This window comes from Sorex fumeus, unplaced genomic scaffold (genome assembly GCF_029834395.1).
Source record: "Sorex fumeus unplaced genomic scaffold, SorFum_2.1 ptg000008l, whole genome shotgun sequence".
Lineage (NCBI taxonomy): Eukaryota > Metazoa > Chordata > Mammalia > Eulipotyphla > Soricidae > Sorex > Sorex fumeus.
Genome location: NW_026606065.1, coordinates 27,545,516 through 27,563,595, shown reverse-complemented (window position 1 = coordinate 27,563,595; position 18,080 = coordinate 27,545,516). Strand labels below are relative to the sequence as shown.

At 51.9% G+C, this 18,080-nt stretch overlaps 1 protein-coding gene across 3 annotated transcripts in view; it reads left to right on the top strand.

Annotated features, from left to right (window-relative positions):
- The window catches only part of TPP2 (tripeptidyl peptidase 2), a 55,355-nt gene that overhangs the window by 33,451 nt on the left and 3,824 nt on the right, over window positions 1-18,080 (top strand). The window contains exons 16-28 of one of the 3 annotated variants that reach the window (XM_056109188.1): window positions 323-429; window positions 1,704-1,858; window positions 2,686-2,802; window positions 3,143-3,243; window positions 3,685-3,781; window positions 4,572-4,709; window positions 5,442-5,686; window positions 6,645-6,723; window positions 8,413-8,451; window positions 12,208-12,359; window positions 13,991-14,087; window positions 15,301-15,431; window positions 16,823-17,027. In XM_056109188.1, coding sequence (XP_055965163.1) covers window positions 323-429; window positions 1,704-1,858; window positions 2,686-2,802; window positions 3,143-3,243; window positions 3,685-3,781; window positions 4,572-4,709; window positions 5,442-5,686; window positions 6,645-6,723; window positions 8,413-8,451; window positions 12,208-12,359; window positions 13,991-14,087; window positions 15,301-15,431; window positions 16,823-17,027 — 1,663 coding nt within the window. Of the gene's footprint in view, window positions 1-322; window positions 430-1,703; window positions 1,859-2,685; window positions 2,803-3,142; window positions 3,244-3,684; window positions 3,782-4,571; window positions 4,710-5,441; window positions 5,687-6,644; window positions 6,724-8,412; window positions 8,452-12,207; window positions 12,360-13,990; window positions 14,088-15,300; window positions 15,443-16,822; window positions 17,028-18,080 lie in introns of those variants that run through there. The other 2 variants (XM_056109176.1, XM_056109183.1) reach the window with 2 other exon arrangements.

The following is an 18,080-nucleotide window of genomic DNA, read 5'->3' as shown; positions in this document are numbered from 1 at the left end:
CAGAGCATCACCTCTGATTTCTTTGCTTTACGACCTCATTATGGTCCAGAATCTGATGGTTGAGCAGTGCAGAGTGTTCCCCAGGGAGGACATAGTGGGGCTGGGGGATTTGTCTCGGTAGACAAATCACAGAGAAGGGAAAAGTCTAAAATCCCCTGTAGGGGACTATGCATGGTTTCTCTCTGCTACTAGCCTACTAAAATGAAAAGACCCTGTGCACACTCTTTGATCAGCAGATTTTATCTCAGGTAGCCTATAAAAATGTTGAGCTTCAAGCTTTTTGAAATGAGAGTGTAATGTAATTATTTGTATTAATTTTCAGAGTAAATGAATCATCACATTATGATCTAGCCTTTACAGATGTACATTTTAAACCTGGTCAGATTCGAAGGCACTTTATTGAGGTTCCTGAAGGTGCCACGTGGGCCGGTGAGTAACGCTGAGTCTGTCCTGAGCCGCCGCATGGCCTCCTGAACGTTCTGTCTCTTTCCTGACCGTGGGTGTCTGGCCTCAACACGCTCCCTGCGCTATAGAGGGCCTGGTACTTTGACAGCCTTTTTAAGATCTGGAAGGTTTTGGCATTGTTGCTGTCTTGAGATGCTTGGATATTCAAAATGTATCTTGATTTAGTTAATGTTATGCTAATGGTAGGCGGCAAACCTGCACTGTTGAACAGCCCTGAACTGTTTTGATACCATGCGCATCAGTAAGGGACAGGAAGGTGTACTACTTCATTTTGGACCTGACCACTCTGTATTTTAATATGAATGGACGGGAGGATCGCTTAACAGCTTAACAGTCTTAGCTTAGAGAAATACCGGGAGGGGGGGAATTATTGGTTCCAGGGCCCCAGCTTTGCTCTAAGAAAAGGAAGCTCTGGGGAGGTTGTCCTTCTGTGTACTTGGGACTTGCTGAGAGGTGGGGAAAGTTCCCCCCAGCAGAGAGCGGCAAGACCCTTGGAGGTCTTGGCGGTGCTTTTCTGGCGTGCCCATCCCCCATTCCTAGGCTGGGTGCAGGGTTAACCTCTCAGGTCGGGGCGGGGGAGCAAATACAGCCTGACTTTGGCTTCAGCCAGGGGCGATTGGGGGGCTCTCAGCACCCGTGACCCAAGGGGAACCTATGCCTGGCTCTCCTCCTCCTCGGACTCGGCAGGTCTGACCGAGCTCCCGCCTGTGCTTCACAGTGAGGGCAGCTGACAGTTGCTCTGCACAGCTGGGGGACAGCTAAGTCTCGATGGCCAGACTTTCTAGAACATTCTCTCCAGGACCTAAGCAGGAAGACACTAGGGCAAAGTTATCAGCGAAGTTGAGTAAGTGGATGCTCTGGGCCTTCAGGCAAGGTGACAAGTCGAGGTTTCTACAGTTGAGATTCTTTTCATCAGAAAATTGATCCAGTTTTTTAGCTTTTAGAGAGGAAGGGTTCTGTGGGGTGCAGAGGAGAGAAGAACTTAAGATGGGCCTGGTGACATGGTTTGGGGCTCCACTGAGCCCTTGCCAGGGTTTGCAGCTCCGTGATTGGGTTCGGATTTTCCTAGCAAGGCCTTCTGTTGTCCTAGCATTAGCAGGACTCTGCTGATTGTTTCTAAGGGACTGTGTGTGTCTGTGTGTGTGTGTGTGTGTGTGTAGTTCTGTCTGCCTGCCCGTCTTCACCTGGTAAGCGTTACGACCACGCGCGTGTGTCCATCTCACCTCCTGTGTCTGCAGAAGTGACCGTGTGCTCCTGCTCTTCGGAGGTGTCGGCCAAATTTGTTCTCCATGCCGTGCAGCTGGTGAAGCAGAGAGCCTACCGGAGTCATGAGTTCTACAAGTTCTGTTCCCTCCCTGAGAAAGGCACGCTCACGGAAGCTTTCCCTGTCCTGGTGAGTTCTGATAAGCGATCGCAATCCTAAAGCTATTTTTATTTGGATTTGGGATTTCTCAATTTTGGTCTTAAGTGTTTGGATTTTATTGTTTGTATTCACGGCGCTTTGCAATGGCACATTTTGTTAATCTGAACTTTGCAGTGTACTGAGTACTGGAAGATTTAAAGCTCAGTGACAAGAACATATTTTCATTTTTAAAATAGGGAGAATGATAGAAGGGACCCTAGATTTGGTTCCCAAGCACTTGTTAACTGTGGGCAGGAATATGTTTCCCAGAATTCTGCTACCGCTTTTCTTGTTACAGTCATCAGTAGCACTGTAGCACTGTCCTCCCGTTGTTCATCGATTTGTTCGAATGGGCACCAGTAACGTCTCTTCCTTATTTCTCTCTGAGCCTGAAGTCTTACTGCAGGTTTTGGTTTTGGGTTGGGTTGGGTTGTGCTTGGGGGGCCTCAGCTGACTCTGTACTTAGAGATCACCCCAGTGGCCTCAGGGGACACCCCACAGTGCTGCGTGCAAGACAAGCCCCACCCTCTGCCCTCTGTCCTCTGCCCTCCCTCCCCCCATTAGTTTCTTTTCAGCATTATTGTCAGATAATGCCTCCGATCTTCTGGGATAAGCAGTGTAGAGTTAGAAGTACATAACTATTCAATAATGCCTGGTCTCTGTGAAATTGTTACTTATATGATTCTAAACATAGCTGACAAATTCTTTTGTGAGTTTTCTTACTGTCGAAAACATAGTCTCACTTTGAAATGCCCACTGTTGGTATTCTCTTCGCCAAGGAGATGTGCATGTTCCTAACATCACTCTCTCCCGTGCAGGGTGGGAGAGCGATTGAGTTCTGCATTGCTCGCTGGTGGGCCAGTCTCAGCGATGTCAACATCGATTACACCATTTCTTTCCACGGGATCGTGTGCACGGCTCCTCAGCTGAACATTGTGAGTTTTACGCCTTCTTCGCCTTGCTCGACTTTCTTGGGTTCAAGACTGAATCTGTAAACTCGTGTACGTGAAGCCCGTGCTCGGCTTTCAAGCCATTCCCCAGCCCTCATTTTTAATGTCAGTCATTTGTTGTGCTGGGAAAAAAAAAAAAAAACCATCTTGCTGGTGGATTTTAACCTTGATGGGGAAAACTCCCTGTGGTTCTGAAGATAATCTGTTAGTGGGTGCTTCTAAACTCTTCAGCACCTTTATCTTTGGTGCCAGTGATTTTTTTTTTAACATGATTTGTTTTAAATGAAGTGTGGGAGGCTCATGGGTTCACTCGCCCTCTCTGTAGCATGCGTCGGAAGGCATCAACCGTTTTGACGTTCAGTCGTCTCTGAAGTATGAAGATCTGGCACCCTGCATAACACTGAAGAGCTGGGTCCAAACTCTCCGGTACCACTGCATGGTTGGGGCTGAGATGCTGAGTGTGGGGGAGTGGCTGTCCCCCGTGGCTTGGGTGCTGGGGAGAAAGTCCAGCCCGACTCTCCCATCCGCACTACCAGCAGAGCCTCAGCCTTAAGTGCCATGTGCGGGTCCTACCACACGGCACGGGCTGGAGGGTCCGAGCTGGCGTGTGGCCTTCAGCACTGGAAGTGGTGCTCACCCTAGTCTCGGGCGGGCTGTGCTGGAGGCCACTCGTTGAGCTCTAAAATGTCGTGGTCATGACCAAGTCCCCTCTGGAACCCTGCACAGTGGGGACTGGGGTGGGCGGGAGTACCTTGTGGGCACTTCGCAGCATCCCTCCCATTGGAGAGGTCACAGGGCTCCTCTGTGATTCTTGCCTCTGTCTATGAACTTGGAAGTCAGTTCAGTTTTGTAACGATCTCATTTCAGCCCCCTGAGTGCGAAAACCAAACCGTTAGGATCCAGAGATGTTTTGCCAAATAACCGTCAGCTCTACGAGATGATCCTGACATATAACTTCCATCAGGTGAGCGTGTCAGCAGTGATGCGGCCTCTTCCCCCCATGTAAGCTCCGTTACGTACACACTATTAATGGTTGGGTTGTGTGCGCAAACATCAAAGCGAAATGGACCAAGAGCTCATTAGAAGGATGCCCTTTAAATGAGCTTGGGTCCTGAATAAGAACCATAAAATTGAAAATGGGAAACTTGTGGTTCAGGTATTTGTGAAATCAAGTCGTTTGCACGTGCTCGTAGATGTGTGGGTACATCTATATGTGCAGACACCGTCAGGGGGTTCTCTTGGGGGGTTTGGGATCACGCTTTGGGGAATCGTGGTCTGTGATGACATCAGTTCCGGTGGGTCTGCACCCCTGGACTCTGGTTTCGAGGGGACCTGGCCTTTGAGCCCCCATGTCTGTGGTTGTTTTCTGGGAAGCAGGCCTTGGGGCAGGGAGACACCAGGAGAACCCCCAGGCCGGAGGAGTGATGATGGATCAGAGAGTTCCTAGAAGCTCTCAGCCAGGCCCCTTATCGTAGCATCATGCGAACTTGGCTGTGATACGGGAAGTGATTGCAGTTTCATGAAATAGAGCCCTGAAAGACTGTATATTGCTTTATTAACGAATACAGTTAGCGAGACTTTTCCATCCAGAAAAGAAGCACCTTTTGGTTAATACGAAGTGTTGCATTCTCTGCATTTATAAATTTTCCACAAGGAAATAGTGTAAAAAGTCTCATCAGTAACAGCAGTCTACAGTTTTACTGTAAGAAATCACGTGAACCGCCAAGTTGATCTTTATTATTATGTTTGTCCAGCCCAAGAGTGGGGAAGTGACTCCAAGCTGCCCGCTCCTGTGTGAGTTACTGTATGAGTCGGAATTTGACAGCCAGCTGTGGATCATCTTCGACCAGAACAAACGGCAGATGGGTTCGGGCGATGCGTACCCACATCAGGTAAGCAGCGCGCAGAGGCTTTCAGAGTTAGCCAGGACAGCCCTGATTTCTTAGTGACTTGCACTTAAATGCCAGATTTCCACCGAGTGCTTGGTCCTGCCGCTAGGCGTTCCTTGTCCCTGTCACGCAGAGCAATGCTGCTCACCTGTGCTTCCGCTGGGCCAGCTCTGGGGGCGAGGACCAGGGCCACCTGCAGACCCTGGCTGGCCTCCAGAGCCTCTGACTTTTGGGCTTTCGCCCCGGGTACCAGCGAGTCACCCCGGGAATCCGAGCACCGTGAATGCCCCCGTCTTGCCTTCCTGTCTGCAGCAGAGGGATGTGGCATTTGGGTTCTAGCAAAGCTTCTGGTCATTCATATTGGCGCGTGTGTGTTTGAGTGCACGGAGCAGGCTGCTCAGTTGCGTTTCTCACGTGTCAGACATGGCTCTGGTACCCGCAGGCCAGAAAGCCATTGCTTTTATCAGTCTCTGCAGAGCTGGGGGTCGCTGAGAGTCATTTGGCGTGTGGGAGGAGCAGGTGAGGGTGGGAATGAGGCGTGGGGGCACCCCTGCCTCCATCCTTCCCTGAGGAGGGGCTGGGGGGGGTCGCACCCCCGGCCCCAGTCCATGCCTTGGTTGTGTCTGCCTAAACCAGATGTGCATCTTCTCGCTGTGACTCCAGCACGCTTGGCTGCAGTTTCACTTTTCCCAAATGTGTATGTTTTCTTGTGTTTTTTTGTTTTTTGTTTTTTAGTATTCTTTGAAATTGGAGAAAGGAGATTATACAATTCGACTACAGATTCGTCATGAGCAAATCAGTGATTTGGAACGTCTTAAAGATCTTCCATTTATTGTTTCCCATAGATTATCTAATACCTTGAGCTTAGATATTCATGAAAATCATAGTCTGGCACTTCTAGGAAAAAAGAAATCAAGCAGTTTGACCTTACCGCCCAGATACAACCAACCGTTCTTCGTCACTTCCCTGCCTGACGACAAGTAAGTGCCGAGAGTGCGTGCACGGTGGCCCCTGGGCTCCCGTAGGCGGGGACATATCCGGGGCTTCGCTTAGGAGCTTGTGTCAGTGTTCTCCCCTAACAGTCTCTGTGGGTCTCTCTCTCTCTCTCTCTCTCTCTCTCTCTCTCTCTCTCTCTTTCCCTCTTTCCCTCCCTCACTCTTTTCTCTCTCTCTCTCTCCCTCCCTCACTCTTTTCTCTCTCTCTCTCCCTCCCTCACTCTTTTCTCTCTCTCTCTCCCTCTCCTGCTCCCTCTCTCTCTTCCTCCATCTGTCTCCCCTCTATCCCCTCCCTCTTTCTCTCTCTTGCTCAATCGCTCTCACATGTACTTTCTCTTACTCTCTCCCTCGCTCTTTTGCTCTCTCTCTCCCTTACTCTCACATGTACTTTCTCTCTCTCCTCTCTCCCTCTCCCTCTTTCCCTCTCCCCTGTCCCATTCTCTCTTCCTCTCTCTCCTCTGCCTCCCTCTCATGCTTTCCCTCCTCCTCTCCTCTCCTCTCCTCTCCTCTCCTCTCCTCTCCTCTCCTCTCCTCTCCTCTCCTCTCCTCTCCTCTCTTCTCCTCTCCTCTCTCTGCCCCGCTCTCCTCTGCCCCCCTCTTGATCTCTCTCTCTCTCCTCCTCCTCTCCTCCTCCTCTCCTTTCCTCTCTCCTCTCCTCTCTCCTCTCCTCTCCTCTCCTCTCCTCTCCTCTCCTCTCCTCTCCTCTCCTCTCCTCTCCTCTCCTCTCCTCTCTTCTCTCTGCCCCTCTCTCCTCTGCCCCCCTCTTGATCTCTCTCTCTCTCTCCTCCTCCTCCTCTCCTCCTCCTCTCCTCTCCTCTCCTCTCCTCTCCTCTCCTCTCCTCTCCTCTCCTCTCCTCTCCCCTCCCCTCCCCTCCCCTCCCCTCCCCTCCCCTCTCCTCTCCTCTCCTCTCTCTCGCTCTTGTCTTTTGTATTTTCTTCTCAGAATACCGAAAGGGGCAGGACCCGGGTGCTACCTTGCAGGATCCTTGACTTTGTCCAAGACGGAGCTTGGGAAGAAAGCGGTGAGTGTCGCGCGCTGGCCTGGGATCCATTGCCCCTTCTCAGTGGGAATCCACATGGGAATCCACATTTCACAGTGAGGAAGACACAGGCCTTGGGACCGAGGCATTGAGAGCTTTGTCCTAGTTTCTACTCTAGAATATTTACTGAAGCAGCCCCTAGCACCAAGGGACCCCAAAATAGACAAAAAAATTTATATTCAGCTTTCTTTTTTCCTAGCTTAAGTATTTCCAGCTTTATTTTTCCCTAGCCTCAGGGAGCTTTCATCCTGCCCTGCCTTAAGTGATTAAATAGACTTATACTTACAGAAAATGTTGGCCCTCATTGGACTTGGATTTTAAAATTAGGGGTTATTTAAAATTAGAGCACTTTACAGAATTTTAACCAGTATAATTTTAGAAATGTAATAATAAGTCAGATCTCTGGGCTAACATGCATACAAAAGGCTGGTATTTTTACACGCACACACACACACCTCTCATACCTCTCATAGTTATCAAATTCTTTTTTTTTTTTTTTTGCTTTTCTTTGGATCACACCTGGCGATGTACAGGGGTTACTCCTGGTTCATGCACTCAGGAACCACTCCTGGCAGTTCTCAGGGGGCCATATGGGATGCTGGGAATCGAACCCGTGTCGGCTGCATTCGAGGAAAACGCTCTACCTGCTGTGCTATCGCTCCAGCTCCCCAAATGCTTTTTTTAAAAAAAATGTTTATGGTCATTAGAGACAAATGTTACACTTTTGTTAGGAGCCTGTTTTAATTTTTCTGCCTTGATCTCACTGCAGTATTTGAGAATAATATTTATAGAAATCTATGATTCTGGACACATCCCTACCACTCAGTGCCAGTGAGAAATCTTGTTGTCTTTTTTTTTTACCTTCCTTTAGCGTCAATCCTTAGAAGGCTAAGGAAGGCGGCCGCTGGGTTGTGTCAAGTCCCACTATCTTTTTGTATCTGCTGTCCTGGAAGCTCCTCTCTGCCCCCCGCTCTCCCTTCTGTAGGAGATACCTAGGTAGACACACGAGACACGCTTGAGACAGATGTCTGTGTGTGTATGTGTGTCCATCAGTACATGTGGGGAGCACGCATGTCAGTGCGGGTCCTGGGAAGCCGGTTGCTAGCAGGCATCCTGGCATCCTCGGGTCACCGGTGCCAACTCTCCCAGAGCCCCGGGCTGGGCCAGGGGGTCTCACAGACCTCCTGAGGGTGACCCGGGAGTCCTGTGGGACAGCCGAGCACCCGGCGCTCCTCCCCTGCTGCATTCTTTCCTGGGCACACGGTCACAAAGGTCAGTCACAGACCCGTGGATCTGCCTGAGACGTGGCAGGGTCGGTTTCCTAGAGGGAGCGCCCACAGCGAACCCAACCCGAGAGGGGCGCACTCGGCGGGTTGCCAGCCGCAGTGTGCTGCCAGGAGCTGGTGCTGGCATTGGTTTCAGTGGCTGTGGCCGGAAAGGGGACTGTGCGTTGGGGTCTTCCAGCCTTTCACAGTCACCGCCATACCTGCGGGTCCTCAAGAATCAGACTGTGGCCGTCAGCTTGGCCCAGCGAGCTGGCAGGGCAGGGCAGGGCGTGCCGTGGGGAGAGCGTCCCCCGCCGCACATGGACCAGGAGCCCTGGCCACGGCGGAGTCTCCGTGCGGTGGAGATCTTGCATGTTTTCTTACCGAATGTTGTTCTAACTCCCAGGGCCAGTCTGCAGCAAAGCGACAAGGAAAATTTAAAAAGGTACTGATTGTCAGTTCTTTAAAAAACAAAAAAAGTCTTTAAAAGCCTTGTTTGCATATTTAGCTTTTTTCCATGTCACTATATATAAATCTTTTTTCTATTTTTAAAATTTTCCTTTCAGTTTTCTCGCAGCCTCACAGCTTGTGAGGGCACTCTCCCGGGTGGGCGCTGCCTGTCGCTAGCGGACCCCCAGGTTCTCGGGGAACGGACTGCTCGAGTCCCCCCTTGGTGCGCTGGGTCTTGCCATCCTGCCCCCTTTGCAACCGGCTTCTCTCTTGTCCAGAGTGCCCGAGTGTGCTGACCTCTGTCCCCTCGGAGCCTACCACCCCCTCAAGCATGCGGTCACTGCGGGATGCACTCTGATGGTCTCATCCAGAAAACCACTGACCTTAATGGCTGTGCCCCAGAGTCTACACGCCAAGGCGTTTCCACGGGGTTAGGACAGTTAATTTTGAAATCAGATCTGTCAAGCCCACAACTCCCCTTTGGAGTTCAATGCATCCCTTTATAAACATCGACTTTAAAAGCATAATGTTCTTTGCTCCTCGGTGTCATTTTGATTGATGACAAAGAAAGCAATCATAGAACATCCATAAAATATCATTAAAAGCACAAAAGAGAAATCTTTGTGGCAAAGCACTAGGTTAAATGCAAGGGTTTCTAATCACATGTTAAATATATCAGATTTGTAATTAGCAGCGTCCAGGTCATCCAGGACAAGAGTTTGTAATCACTAAAAATCACGAACATGCCCAAGTTTCAAATGACCGAGCAGGAGAAAAACTGGAGTTTTCCATTTATCTTACTAGGATCATTCATTCTTCTTGTCAATAAGTACATTTTTAGCTCTCCCCTCAAGGACACAGGATGTGTCAGAGAAATTATTTTATACCCTTAAACCTTGAGAAGTAAGATCATAATTTAGGAACCACAACCAATCTCCGGAGCAGAGTGTTCCGTGACGTTCTCTCAGCAGATGCTGGACAGCGAGAGTGGGAGTTGGCCCAGCGGTCCAGGAGTATTTTGGCAGTGTGTGCCCCGAGCACTCTGATGGAGAGTCAAGCCCACCTGCCAAGCCCATGGCTGCTCTCTGAGCAGTAACACAGTGCCATGAAACCCAGGTTCAGACTCCCCCAAGCTCACAGGCGATCCCACACACATGAGGACTGTCTATGCCTTCATGCCAACTGAAACGGCTTGTGGGGGGGGGGTCTCATGTTGTGTGTGACTCACCCTGTCCCAATCAGTGGTGATCCGCCCTCCCTGAGGTTCCCCTATACTGTAGCAGAGTCGGGGCGGGGGTGGGAGACGGAGTCTCCAGGGTCTTTCTGTTCAGTTGCTGGCCAGCAAGTCCTTATAGCCTCCTTATGTGATTGTCTCCCATCTCGCCCACCCAACCCAAACAAGGCCCACCAGAGCCCCCTGAGTGTCTCGCAGAAGAGCAGCAAGCTGGGCTGTCACTGCCTCGCAGCTTCCCCCTTCACGGGCGCCCGAAACCCTCCTCTGACCAAGCTGCGTTAGGGGCCGCAGCGGCCTCGGGCGCAGGGCAGCACCGCAGACTTCCAGGAGGCCCCTGCCGGGATGCTTCCCAATGGAACGTCTTGCCTCAGCAATGCTTTTTTCCCTTCTAGAACGACTCAAGTGTCTCAGCAGTTACTTGAGTGACATTGTGAGGTGGAGGTCCCCAGTCGCACACCCAGTGAGCCGGATTCCCTCCAGCTTCCAGTCACAGCTGGGGCGAAGGGCCGGGCTACTGACAGCGGGCACTTGCCTGGGAACGGCTCACCGGCAGCTGAGTTGTATGGCAGGTGGCAGGGCAGCAGCGCACGTCACCAGTGAGGGCTTTAAAACCTGCGTGTGGTTCAGAGCCACGGCTGCCCCAAGTCCGAGTTAGAACCTGACACCGGCACACGGCACACCCAGCATAGCACCGGGAGGGTCCCCAGGCACCCAGGGAAAGGCTGCTGCTGGTTGCGTCTTTGGGGTGGGCTCAGCAGCCCCTGGGTTTCTTAGATTGCTCTCTGGGCTCCACCCCTTCAGAACTCAGAAGCTGGAACAGCAGGGAATACATTTCACATCCAGCATGTTAATAATGGTTTAAAAAAAAAATCCAAGCACCCTGTTTAAGAGTGTCTTTAGGATTTATTCTGTCCTGCATAAGAGCCAAAATCAGATCACACTTTTTCCCTCCTAGGGTCTTGGCATGCAAAGCTCTAAAGAGAATAACTTGGTCTGTGCGTGGAGAGAGCTGACAGGCAGAGGGGGCTCCAATGGGCGTGTGGTGGGTGGGCCGGGAGCCCCAGACGGGCACCGAGAGAAAAGGCCTGCGAGTGTGGGGGTGGGGGTGGGCTGTGCCCCAGGGGGCCTTCCCTGGCATGAATGTCAAGCTGTTGGAACCACATCCCCCAGTAAAGAAAGCCCAATCATAGGCCTGGTTCCTGGGGTCCTTTTTTTTTAAGTGTGTGCAGCTTAAAAATAGAAATACCACTTCGGGGAAGTTAGGGGCTTACCAAACTAATTTTTGACTCTAGACTACACTTTGTTTTTGCTACTGTGACTTAAGGCAGCAGTAAGTCTTTGGAAAAGTCATTTCTTCCTGTTTAGACACTTGGCAAACTGAAGCAAATATGGTCTTGATTGGGCAACATTTTTTTCATGGGAACCTGAAAATGGAATTGGAGAAGCCTTTTATTCACCTGCCATGCCAAGAATGGCCCTTGTGAGTGTGCGGGGTACAGGGCTGTGCCCACACCAGAGACTTGCTTCCTATCCCCCTCCCACCTCCTCAGCCGCTGGGCCCTGCGCCTCAGGCACCTGTCCTGCACGCAGGGCACCTGGACAGTGAGATGCTTTGCCCCGCCCACACCCTGCTCTCCTTCCATCCCTGGCCCCTCAGCGCCCCCTGTCGGCTGCCCTGGGCTCCCAGCTTCACTTCCCGACTAGGTTTTCACTTTCCCCCCTCTGTTGTTTTTCACTTTTCCCCTCTATCATTCTTTCTTCAAATCCCAGCAAGTCACAAAAGGCGAAGGGAACGTTCTTGTATACCTGGCGTGCAGAGCGTTCAGCCCGAAGCGCACTGCTTACTGGGGCTTGCAGAGTGACACAGGCTGTCCTGAGCTGCCAGCAGCACTGCAGGCGCCTTTGGACCTGCTGTGTCTTTCTACAACCACTTTGTGTCGGCCCTGGGAGCCTCTCGGCTTGCCTTGCACTGAAGGTCTCCTGCGGGCAAGAAAGGCCTGCCCCCTCTGAACCCCTCACCGTCGTGCAGCCTCCAGACATGGGGGAAGGAATTTCTGCGTATGTTTACTCAGGACAGAGAGGTCTTTGTCATCTCCCCATCCCAGCTAGGAATGGCGAGAATTCGTGGCCAGAGAGATAGTGCAGTGGGCAGGGCACTTGCCTGGCATGCTGCTGACCCGTCCCCAGCACCGTGTACATTCCCCCGAGCCCACCAGGAGTGAGCCCTGAGCATTGCCAGCTGTGGTCAGAAAACAAATGTAAAAACTTAATGTACTTTGCTCAGTTGTCTTGTTTTTTTTTTTTTAAAAAAAAAAAGGGAAGAAAATGTATCAGCATATCAAAGAGGCTGAATGCTCGTCTCCTTTACTCTAAGGGGGCAGGTAAGGAAGCCTCGGTCCTCTAAGGTTGGGGAATGGCACCGCTGGCTCAGGACGCCATCAGGGCTAATGAGCGCCGTGGCTCACAGTGACGTTGAATTGGAGCTCTGATCTCAGAATTCCTCTCCGTGTTTTTCAGGATGTGATCCCTGTGCATTACTACCTGATCCCTGCACCCACGAAGTCTAAGAACGGCTCCAAAGATAAAGACAAGGACGTCGAAAAAGAGAAAGACTTAAAAGAGGAGTTCACTGAAGCGCTACGCGATCTGAAAATTCAGTGGATGACAAAGTGAGTTTCCCGCATGAGTTTCCCGCAGACTTCCCTGGGGCCTCGGTTTCTCTTCCCAGTTACAGGATTTTGGGTAGGGCGAGTACCAAGTATTCGCCTAGGACTTGAACAGGATAGGATTAAAGTTTGTAGCATTCTTTTTTTGTCACCTTTTCTGATCAGAAATACTCTGAATGATGATGTTGGTATGTGGCCTTGTGGGAAATACCACCTAATTAATTGAGAGAACTACATACAGCTCACGCCGATGTTTTTATACACGTTTGTTTTGTATTATTTAATTCTAGATCATGGGAGGGTAAGTCTTAGAAATGACTGGTTTTTAAAAATCACCCGGGTAGGTCTTACTCCATTGTTCTGCAGCACCAGCAGGAGGGTTTACAGTTCCTTCTACTGCTGTGTCTGGGGCTGCCTTGGTCCCTGCATACAGCTGGTGTGGCCCGAGAACACCGATAAAACCAGCCACTTGGCCAGGTCAGGCTCTGGCTCGCTCTTCGCTTTGTCTTTCTTAGCCCTGCCCTCTGATGCTCTGTCTCTGTGGGCTGAATGTTCTCGCCCACATTTTCCCATGAGGACATCAGGTTTCCTGGTAGTGTTTGACACAGTAGCATGGCTCCCTTAGCTCTGCTTGTCACAGACTTGCATCCACTCATTATTGCTGTTGTTTGATTGGCTTTTAGCTTCTTGCTCTTTCCATTGCCTTCGGGGGTTCTGGGGTTTCTGAAGAGCCAGTGCCTTGCTTTTTTTCATCTCGGTGCAAGCTTTCTTGGTGACAAGTGTTCTAGGTAGGCCTTGGTTGGTTCTGCCTGTTCCTATGTTCCGGTCTGATGGAGATGGATGTCACCGTGTTGGAAATCGTGTTCCCAGGGACTGTGCTGGTATCCTAGTGGACTCAGACCTGCCGTCCCATCAGGGCAGGGCTCCGAGAATACAGGGTGACCCCTCCAAGGGGAAGCCTTGGGGTGGGCTTCCGGGGGGATGGTCTTGAGATACCTCATCCAACCTCACACCGCCCCAGAACCCACCAAAAGGATTTTTTTCCAACTGCCTTTTACGAGCTCTATGGAAATGTTCCTAAAGGCAGAAAGCAAACAAAAAACTGTCAGGAGCACTCAGAGTAACCCTCCCACAAGGGCCTGTCTTTGGCTATGTAAGAATCAGCAGTAAAGAAATTGGGCTGGGAGAAATTGGGGGCTGCCAGTTTGCTCCCCACAGGCCTAAGGTCCTCAGCAGCCCCATGTCGGGAAGAATCAGAACAGAGTACTATAAGAGCAGTAAACAGTACACACACCCCACAGGGCCTGTGCTGCAGGGGAGGCCCAGGGGAGGCAGTGGGCAGTGCCCCCGGCGCTGGAAGGGGCGCAGCCCTTTCCCAGCCGCACGCCAGGGGGGCCGGAGTACTGGTGTGTTCCAGACTGTGGGCTTCCAGGGAACTTCCCTTGGAAGAACTCCACGTAGGTGGTTGTGGTTTTTTTCAGGTAGTTGTTGTTAATACCATCATCCGGGTTGGTAGCTGTGCTGGATACTCAGGTTGATACCTGTTCTTGTCCTGCTTTAGAGCCAACTCAGACATAAGAAAGACAATTTCCATTCTAAAACTAAAGAAGTCACACTTCTGTCTTCTATCACAGGCTGGATTCTAGCGACATTTACAATGAGTTGAAAGAAACGTACCCTAATTACCTGCCTCTATACGTTGCACGGCTTCATCAGTTGGATGCTGAAAAGGTTGGACTTATTTTTAATATAAGAATCTTAGGTTTTGGTACCATTGGACACTGTTTGTATTTAGTACAAAGATACACGGGAGTCGGAGAGATAGTACAGCAGTAGGGTGCTTGCCTCGCACACAACCAACCCGGGTCCGATGCCCAACATCCCCTATGGTCCCTCGAGCCCACCGGGAGTGATCCCTGAGCCAGGCGTCAGCCCTTTGCACCGCCAGGTGTGGGTCCCCCGAGAAAACAAGCAAACAAAGAGAGGTGCTTCTCCTGTCTCTCCTTCCTCCAGCTGAATGTGCTATCGGTAAGCTGTCTCCATCCGCCTACTGGCAGGGCCTGGCCGATGCAGTGAGCTGGAGTTAGGGGTCCTGCATGTGTGTGGTCAGTGGGTGGAGTGGACAGGCTACCCCCAGGGCTTCCTCCCTGACCTCTGCCCTAGGAGCCAGCGACTTTGTCCATGTCCACATGGTTGGGTGTGGAGATGACTCCAGACCTGGCCTGGAGATAGGCCCCATCTGCATCGCGCAGGTGCAGGGGCACAGATTCCCTGGGTCGAGGGGTGGGAGGTGGAGGAGGGGGAGAGGGGGATAGGCTCATGCCGGCTCCACCCCGGATACTGCCTGGTCCCCCAAGATGTGGCCCCAGAGGCCAGAGCACCGCCTCCCTCGCAGTGGCCCGCCCGCCTGGTTGGTCAAGAGTCCCGAGGGGTGTCCAGGACTTCTGAGCACCATGAGGGGACACATTGCCCCTGCCCCCTCCCCCCAGGATGAATTATCCCAGGCTCGATGAACAGGAAGGGTTTGCAAAGGAACCGCAAAGCCATGAGAGAGAAGCTTATTGCTGGTCAATGGGGCACCCTTGAATTCTTGCTCACCCCTCTCTTGGCTTTTGATTGAGGAATTAGAAAGAATCTGTTTCTTCAGCCTTTGGGGTCTTGGGGGGTATTTCCTCAGCTGCTCTTGGGTAGAATTGGAAGAACACAGCTGATCCCGCTGCCCAGGTCCTGTGGCATGCGGCGGGGAGCACCTTGGTCTGAGCTTCTCCATCTCCTCCTCCCCGCCATTCAGCTCTGGCGGGGGCCATGACTGGGTTTTTGCCGTTTGCGCTAAGGTTTCCGGAGATGCTGACCCAAGCATGTTCCAGACCCACCCCACCCCCGCCCTGCCCTGGTCTGAGCTGCCTCCAATTCCCCGACCGTGTCTGTCCCTCTTTCCCCTCAGGAGCGAATGAAACGGCTGACAGAGATCGTGGAGGCCGCGGACGCCGTCATCGCCCACATCGACCAGACCGCGCTGGCGGTGTACATCGCCATGAAGGCCGACCCCCGGCCCGATGCCGCTGCCATAAAAAAGTACCTGGCCAGTAAATACTCTTTCCTGCATCTCATTTCTTAGTTCCTAGCACAGGAGGGATCGGGGTGAGAGGCTCCTCCTTCCTGCCGTCCGCCCCCACCTCCTAGCCCAACTCGCCGGCATGCGGGTCCCTCCTCCAGGGGCTTCAGAAACCCGCTCCAGCCCTAAAGAGTGAGCAAGAGAGGAATTTGTTTTTTAAAGGCTTTTCCGTTTTTCTCCATTGTCCATGCTGCCACACTGGAGAAAGCTGCGTGGCTGAGGTCCGCAGAGGCACTTTGGATTCGAGGTCACTGGACGCAGGAGGAAGCAGCTGCTTCTCGACCTCCATGACCTAGAAACTGGCCCTTAACAGCAGCATGGAGAGCGCCACACTGTGTGAAGGTGCACCCAGGACGAGGCCCACGTCTTGCAGGGAGCTGGCCTTTAAAAACACGAGCTTCCAGCTCTGCTGTCTGAGGTGGGCCAGTTAGGCTCGTGGCCCTCAGTCTGAGCAGGAGAGGATGCATTCCTGTAGGTGGCGCTTGGCATCCTGAGCCAGAGCACGTGGGGCACTGCACGGTGGGGTGGCTAGGACGGCACCAGTCTCCACACACCTGCCCTCCACCTCCACATCCTTGGGGATGTTGCCAGGGTGCTGACGCGGTCACTTCTGTCTCAAAACCCAAGACAATTGAACCTGCACTCGGAAGCATACAGCCTTGGGCAGTTCATTAGTCTCTGGCCCTCAGTTTCCTACTTTGAAAAAGGGGGGTGATAAAGAATGCCTCGCACACGGAATTCTCAGGCACAGAATAGAAATGAGGGGTTAGGCTAAAGGCACGAATGTTTCTTCGCATGTTGAGAGTAAAACCTGTTTGCTTGCTCCTTTTGTACCGGCAAGTTCATGGCTGGAAGAACCGCTGCATGCCTCCGTAATAACCTAAGCAAATATAAGAAACGTGACCATTTAAAAGACCGTTATGATTGAAAACTGTATTGCCACAAGATACTGTTTGGGAGCCACACCTGGCCATGCTCTCGGTTTGCTCAGGGATCATTCATGGCATTGCCCGAGAACGGAACCGGGCACTTGTCCCCTGTATGTCTGGGCTGCCCAAAGACCTGAGAGCGTCTGTCTCTCAGTTCAGCTGTTAGACTTACTCACCTGTGTTCATCTGGACATGGACTGTTCTCCAGAACAAGGAACCTTACCTGCAACACTTGTGAGCGTGTGTGTGTGTTTGTGTGTGTGTGTGTGTGTGCGCGCGCGCGCGTGCATGTGCATGTGCATGCAGTCTCTCTAAAACCCCAGGGGTCGAGCCGAACGAAGGACGCATGGAAGTCATTTCCGTCAGGCTCTGTGCTCCAGGGGAGTGTACCAGGCCTGTGACACATTCTGGTTGCTCTGCAGTGACATGGACAAGCAGAAGTCAACCCTGATAGACGCCCTGTGCCGGAAGGGCTGCGCTCTGGCCGACCACCTTCTGCAGGCACAGGAGCAGGACGGCGCCATCTGCGACCTGGGGGCCAGAGAGGATGACGGAGAGAACCTGCTGGACTCCCTGACCGACACGTACTGGGAGACCACCAAGTGGACGGATCTGTCCGACAGCAAGGTATGCGGGGCCCGCTGGATCCTGCCCCCCGTGACCCGCCAGCGCAAAGGAGGCTGTGCTGGGCTCGGAACAGGGCGGTGGGTTGGTGAGAGTGCGTTTGGCCTGCCGGTAACCGTTTTGCTCTTACTCTACGTGACCATAAGTTGGCTCCTTAGCGACACCCATTTCCAAACCAGTTTTGAGAATGGGTGTGCTGGTCATTTGGTTAAGCAGTCACTTACACAGTTAAATCTCAGAACAACTTCTGGAACTTTTCTTCATACCCTCCCTTGCCTGTCTGTAAGCAGGTGTCAGGTGAGAGGTGGAGGGCAGGATGTGGGGACTCCTGGTTAGTTGGCATGTTCTTTTTCTCAAAAGTTTCCAACTTGTAAGTAAGTCATTATCATCATGATTTCTAGCTGTTAGGTTTTGTTGTTTTTGTTTTGTTTTGTTTGTTTTTTTATTGAGTCACCGTGAGATATAGTTACAAGCTTTCATGTTTGAGTTACAGTCACACAACGATCAAACACCCATCCCTCGACCAGTGCACATTCCCCACCACCAGTGTCCCCAGTATACCCCCACTTTCCCACCCTCCCCCTGCCTCCATGGCAGACAATTTCCCCCATACTCTCTCTCTACTTTTGGGCATTATGGTTTGCCATACAGATACTGAGAGGTTAGCTGCTAAGTTTTAAAACCCAGTTTAGGGGAAAAAGAGTTGATGAACTTTGGGGGAATGAAATTACGAAACTATTTAAAATTTCTCAACTCTGTGAGAAATATACCTTGGAGATGATGTGACTACAGTTTTTTTCCCCCAAACTTCTCTTCTGGAGATAAATAGAGTTGGGGGCCCTGAGGGAGAGTTGGAGGGTTGAGGCTCTTGCCTGGAGTGTAGCTGACCGGGTTCCATCCCCAGCACTGCACATGATCCCCCAAACACTGCCGGGAGCAATGCCTGAGCACAGAATCTCGGAGAGCCCTAGGGGCCCCCAGGCAGCTACAGACAGGGGAGCACATGCGTGAGCTGTCATGTTGGGGCAGATGGCCGCTCACTCACGGGGTGGGACA